The sequence below is a fragment of the Emiliania huxleyi genome (assembly GCF_000372725.1).
Source record: "Emiliania huxleyi CCMP1516 unplaced genomic scaffold EMIHUscaffold_60, whole genome shotgun sequence".
Classification (NCBI taxonomy): Eukaryota; Haptophyta; order Isochrysidales; family Noelaerhabdaceae; genus Emiliania; species Emiliania huxleyi.
Genome location: NW_005197506.1, coordinates 301,230 through 306,796, shown reverse-complemented (window position 1 = coordinate 306,796; position 5,567 = coordinate 301,230). Strand labels below are relative to the sequence as shown.

At 64.0% G+C, this 5,567-nt stretch overlaps 3 protein-coding genes across 3 annotated transcripts in view; 1 reads left to right on the top strand and 2 right to left on the bottom strand.

The window, feature by feature from the left end:
* Window positions 1-792, bottom strand: part of EMIHUDRAFT_214184 (hypothetical protein) — a gene marked incomplete at both ends in the record, with an annotated part of 1,694 nt that extends 902 nt beyond the window's left edge. The window contains one exon of the mRNA XM_005764223.1: window positions 307-792. Coding sequence (XP_005764280.1) covers window positions 307-792 — 486 coding nt within the window. The remainder of the gene's footprint in view (window positions 1-306) is intronic.
* A 239-nt stretch (window positions 793-1,031) lies between these two features.
* EMIHUDRAFT_437497 (hypothetical protein) lies at window positions 1,032-3,063 on the top strand. Its single transcript, XM_005764222.1, has 3 exons — window positions 1,032-2,345; window positions 2,417-2,524; window positions 2,595-3,063. Exon 1 carries the CDS (start codon window positions 1,049-1,051, stop codon window positions 2,156-2,158), a length of 1,110 nt encoding a protein of 369 aa, XP_005764279.1. The 5' UTR covers window positions 1,032-1,048; the 3' UTR covers window positions 2,159-2,345; window positions 2,417-2,524; window positions 2,595-3,063.
* Window positions 3,064-3,886: 823 nt separating this feature from the next.
* On the bottom strand, window positions 3,887-4,933 carry EMIHUDRAFT_214181 (hypothetical protein; the record flags this gene model as incomplete). The annotated part of the gene is made up of 1 exon (XM_005764221.1): window positions 3,887-4,933. One exon carries the CDS (start codon window positions 4,931-4,933, stop codon window positions 3,887-3,889), a length of 1,047 nt encoding a protein of 348 aa, XP_005764278.1.
* Window positions 4,934-5,567: the final 634 nt, after the last annotated feature.

The window sequence follows — 5,567 nt, the reverse complement described above, 5'->3', positions numbered from 1 at the left end:
TCCCTCTCCCGCCGCCCCGCCCTTACTGCGCAACCGGGCGGCGGTCCGTTTTCCGGCTGTACCGCGTGACGCGGCAGTCCCTACTGTCGGGCTGCGTTCTAGGGTGCGGGCGCGACGTCGAGAACGACCTCATCTCGCCCCTTGCTGCTCTTGCTCCTGTGGTCTCTCATTCCAGAGAGAGAGAGAGAGAGAGAGAGAGAGAGAGAGAGAGAGAGAGAGAGACGGGAGGCCGGGAGAGTGTGCAAGAGATCCAGGAAGTGGTGTCTTGGAAGTGTCTTGGAAGTGTCGCCTCTCCAGCAAGCCCACGACGAGCGAGCGGATGCGATCAACGTCGTCGAGCGAGCGCGAGGCGAGCGTCTGCCGCACCTCCTCGCCGGCGCGCCTCGCCTGCTGGATGAGCGGCCCCAGGTGGTCTCCGAACTGGCCAGGGTCGGGCCGGCACCCCTCCTCTCCGCACTGCTCGAGCTCCCGCTGCGCGCTCTGCAGCAGCAGCTCCTGCAGCCCGCGCCGCGCGCTGGTGGCCGCGGAGAGCCACGGCGCGGTCGGAGGCTCGAGGCTCAGCAGCTCGCGGTAAGAGGCGGCCTCGCCCGCCAGGTCCCCGTCCACAACGCACTGCTTGGCGCGGCACTCCAGCTCGGCGACGAGGACGCAACGCTGCAGCTCGGGCAATCCCTCGTCGGCGGAGCCGTCGGCGGCGGGAATGGCGTGCCGGGTGCGGCCAGAGCGGGAGGGCCAGTGGCGTGGGCTGAAGGCGGCGACGGACGCAAACAGCACGAAGAGATTCCCAGCCATTATTCCCGCCAGGGTTCCGGCTCCTACCCAGATAGGGGGTCTGCCGACTCACACCTACCTAGACTCACACCAAAACGCCCTACCTACCTACCTATTGCGGGCGCCAACCGCCAGGCTCCGTGCCCCACCTACCTACCTATTGCGGGGCCGCGCAGCGAAGCGAAAAATACCCGCTGAGCCCTCTAACTGGTAGAATAAAAAATAAAAAATCGCTCGTGCACAAGACTCGTCTCCCTCGGCCGCGTCTCCGCTCAACATGCACGCACAGTTTTCCAACAGCCTCGACGTGTTGCTGGAGGTCAGAGCCGAGCAGTTGTCAATCCACGAGCTGGCAGCTCTGCGCGCCGTGTGCGCCCAGCTCAAGCAGCAGGTCTGCGAGGCAGTACGCAGCCTGCATGCCGCCGAGCTTGCCAAGATTCTCCAGTGCACGACGACCTTTCCAGCAGTGGAGGAGGTTCGACTCGTCGAGATCGATTTCACGGAGTGGGCGGCGCATTGCGCAGAGCGACTCGCGCACCGTGTCGCCACTCACATCTTGTGGTTACGGAACGAACCGAACCACCGGTTCGTTGACCGCGCAAATGCGTTGACCTGCTGGCAGACGCTGCTGGTCAGCCGGCTTCTTGGCGTGCAGCCGCTGGAGCTGGGCCTCTCGGACGTGGCCACCGTAGAGGCCATGGATCGAAACCAGCTGATTTTGCGGCTGGAGGACATGTTCCACTCTGGCCAGGACATGGTGAGCGATTCGCGGCTCCAGCCAGAATCTTGGCGCCGCTCGCCGGCGGGTATGCTCCAATGGGACTCCGTCGACGCGATCCTGCCAGATGGGCGACGCGGCATCTTCCATGCGTCCCTCGACAGCGTCGTCGGCTGGAGGGCCAGTCAAGGGCGAACGATCGACCGCGGCGCGGCGTTCCTCTATCTGCGCTGGTTCACGCGCACATTCGGTATCGGCACGCACCCGAAGGCATGTGTGCATCATGCGCTGCGTGCTCACGCGGAGATCCGCGCGCTGCGTGGCCTCCTTCGCGACGCCACACGAACAGAGTCGGCCGATGGGCTGCTGCGCCTGCTCCGCCAGCAATTCGGCGCCGAGCGGACAGCTTCGATGCAGATCAGCCTTCGAAACGTGATCAGCGGGGCGAGGTCGCCGGGCGACGATTTCCCGTTGCCTGGGGTGGTTCCGGCGCTCGCAACGAGCTTCGAGGAGATGATGAGAGAGGTCGCAACGCACGACTTGGAGCACGACAAGCGCGGCATCCTTCGGCGCAAGTGGAGGGCTGTGCTCTCCGGCTTGCACGCTTTTCGTCATGGCTTCAGCCGAGTGCAACAGCTCGTGGACGAGCTGACTGCAGATCAGCCCTGAGCCCCCTCACCCCTCACTTTCACCACAACAGTGCAGTATCAGCCGGAGAGCGTGAATCTGCTGACAGGGAGCACGCGGCTCGAATAGATTTTAAGTATGTGTATTTGGTTGGGGCCACGGATGCCAACCCCACGCTCCTGTCGCACGGGGTGCATCGCGGCGGCCGGCGCGCTCGGCAAACAGCAGAGCATAGTCGCCGAGCTTCGATGTTGCCCTCTCGCGCGTCAAGAAGAGAAATGCGCCCTGAGAAGAATTTAGGCGCCGTGCGTGATGAGGCGAGATGGCTCGGCGCCAAAAGCTCCGGCTCGCGCTGATGGAAGCTCTCCGGCCTCGCCCTCCGACGAAAAGGATACTGCGATGTGTGAGGTAGCGATTGGAGGTTGCAGCACAAACTCATGAAGCTCATGCGGCGGTCATTCGCTGGGTGGTGGAGCAGGCGCTCGCTCGGCCGCTCGCGGCCGGCGTCGCAGCGGAGGCCGCCTTGGGGGCGGCGGCGGCCTTGTCGCTCAGGGCGCACTTGCAGGCGATCACGACTAGAATCAGGGTCACGATGCCGCCGATGCATGCCGCGCCCACGATGAGGCCAATGGCGAGGGCGGAGAGGTTGCACTGCGTAGAGTAGAACACCGAGTTCTGGCAGAGCGGGGCGTACTTGAGGGTCTGCGCAAAGGGTGCAGGGGGCGGAGCGGGCGGAGAGGGCGGAGCTGCTGGCGGCCGCAATAAGGCATCCATATTGTGCCAAGGTAGGGCCCTGGCCTGGATCCGGCGTGCAAGCCGAGGTAGGGCCGTTATCGCCCGGTCGATTGCTAGCATAACAGATGCCTTCACGTTTGCCTTCGTCATCCGGACCCGCCAGGACACACGCCGCGGGTTCCGAATACGCCGCGGATTACGTAACAATTTGCACAGGAGAGGGGGACGGACGGCGGCAGAGGAGGGGCGGGCGGGGGAGGGGGGCAGGGGTAGGGCGTCTGCTGCCACGCCCCAGGGGGTGGCGCGGGATAAGCACAGGGTGGCGGGTACGGCGGCGCGGTCGTCGAGCAGCACGTGTACTCTCCCTTGAAATAGTTCTGGCAATCATTCCCTGTACGCACGGGCACAAACCCGCCGCTGCAGGTCGCCTCCTCGCCAGAGCAGCACGTGTACGCGCCTCCGATCCAGTTTTGGCAGGTTTCATATGTACGCACGGGCACAAAACCGCCGCTGCAGGTCGCCTCCTCACCATTCGGCGCACAGCAGTCGCCACCAGCACTCGTGCAGAGGCTATCGTCGCACTGGCCGTGCGTCGGCGCACAGCAGTCACCATTGGCGCTTGTGCAAAGGCTCTCGTCGCAGAAAAACAGTTGCGGAGGAGACGGAACTGCAACGTCGTCCTGCTTTTCCGGTGGGTGGCGAGACGCAGGCAGGTCTGGTGCCATGCCATTGCTGTTGGGATTGTTGCGAGATACAAGGAGTGCCAAGCCAGTGAGGGCGGCGAGAGCGATGACCGGGCGCGGTGTCTCTGGTCGCTGCCCGTTCGCCGCTCTTCATCGAGATGGGTCTCGCTGACGACGCGGTAGACGAGTTGCGTCGGGGCCGCGCGGCTCTTTCTCTTATTACTCTTCATCCGTGATGATTGCCCTATTGGGATCCCGGATCTGCTCCCTATAAAAGAAAACTTCGGCCGAGGCTTGTGCTATTCTAGCAAGAGGGCACTCAATGATTAGGTGCTCCCGGCCCCCCCGGTCGTCAAAGCCTTCTTCCAGCATTTTGCAGGATGGCTCTACTCGTGAGGCGCGACGTGAGATCCTGGGCGTGCGAGCGAGAGTGATTGCCGTGCAAGAGCACCGCGCAAGGGTAGCGCCTCACGGCGCGTTCGAATGCGATGGGCCAGTAGTAGCTCACGATGACATCGGAGAACTGAAACAGCCGGCCGACAGACTTGCCGCCCAACATCGTCCAAGTACTCCGGTCGCTGCTACGCGCCCGTTCGAAGAGGGCGACATCGTACGGCTCCGTGTGGTTGCCAGCAAAGCTCCATGTGCGCTGAATGAAGGCGAGGAAGGCTTCGTCGCGCGCGTTATACAGAGCGTTCCCATTGATGTGGTATCCCTCCTCCAAATTGCACCAGCTGCAGTGATGCCTCGGAGCGCTCCCCTTGACCCAAAAGCCGTCTGTCCGTGGAGGGATCCTCGCTGCTAGATACTCCAGCCAGCGAGGGCGCAGCGGTACTGAGTCCGTCTCCAGCTGCACCCAATAGCTGTACGCGCGAAGCTTGAGCAGCTCCGTTGCCAGCTGATAAAACATGACGTTGGGCGCACGCGGGTAGCTGTCGTCCTCGTGCGCGAGGTGGGCGGTGACGACCGCGAGGTTTCGAAAGCAGGCCGCCGCGCGGCCGAACAGCCGCATGGCCGTCGCACGCTGCACAAACTCCATCTCTTGGTAGATTATGAGGTCTGCGGAGATGTCACCATTGGCGAGGTCTTGCATCCTCCCAGGCCGAGGCACGAAATCGGAGGATGGCAGCATTTCGCACTCCGATCTGAGGCGAGCGTCGGAAGAAGACGCGGAAGCGGTATACTCAACTCCTGCCGCTGCCATGCACGGCAACCCGCTAGACTTGGTCCAGCGGTTTGCTGTGGCAATCAGCTTTGTCGCTTCTCCGCACTTGACGCAGATGGGCACCACCACCGCGATCCGCGTCGATGGGAGGGAGCGTCTCGCCAACCCCTGCACGTCGGCGACGAAACGCGGGTCTGTCGGTCCCACGCCCGCAACACAGTGGGCGAGCCACATGTGCACACCTTCGAGAGTAATGTGCGGTCTGATCTTGTCCCCAGAACTCTCGCATTTTAACTTCTCGTCCGTTTCTCGAGGCGCCCGCGGTTCTCGAGGTGGATATCCTTTGGCCGGTTGGGTAGCGAGGATTGGTGTGACGCGATCCACGCAGGCGTGTTTTCTGGCGGCCGACCGTCAGTGCACGGAGTTGCCCCTTCTCCGACTGCCCCGGCTAGTTCCCGAGGTCGTCGGGTGTGACCCCTGCGTCCCCCGAGACCTAGCGCGGGTGGGTTGGAGGGGGCTCGCTGCAGGGAAGGGCTGTGTAAGAAGCCGACCCCCGTAGTCCGCCCCACTCCTCCCCATCGGGCCGCATAAGCGGCCGCGCCTCGCAGATTCGTTTTCGCGCCCCTGGGTCAGGCGCGCGGGGCATCCCCCGGGTCGCTCGACCAGCGATCCGAAGAGTGGCCGCTATGCGAGGGACAGAGCGGGGCCCTCGGGGTACGCCTCAGTCCGGCCCTCCGAGGGGGGAAGGCAATTGCGGGGTCCCCACGGGCGCCTCTCTTCGGCCCTCCCGAGGGGGTGAGTGGAGCAAGGGGGTGGGGGATCGGGGCGGGGGGGAGGGGTCTCGGTTTCGTGCGGGTAATACTTGCCT

Excerpts from the sequence above, each read along its gene's own strand:
- EMIHUDRAFT_437497 (XM_005764222.1), top strand. The coding sequence starts at position 1,049 with ATGCACGCACAGTTTTCCAACAGCCTCGACGTGTTGCTGGAGGTCAGA.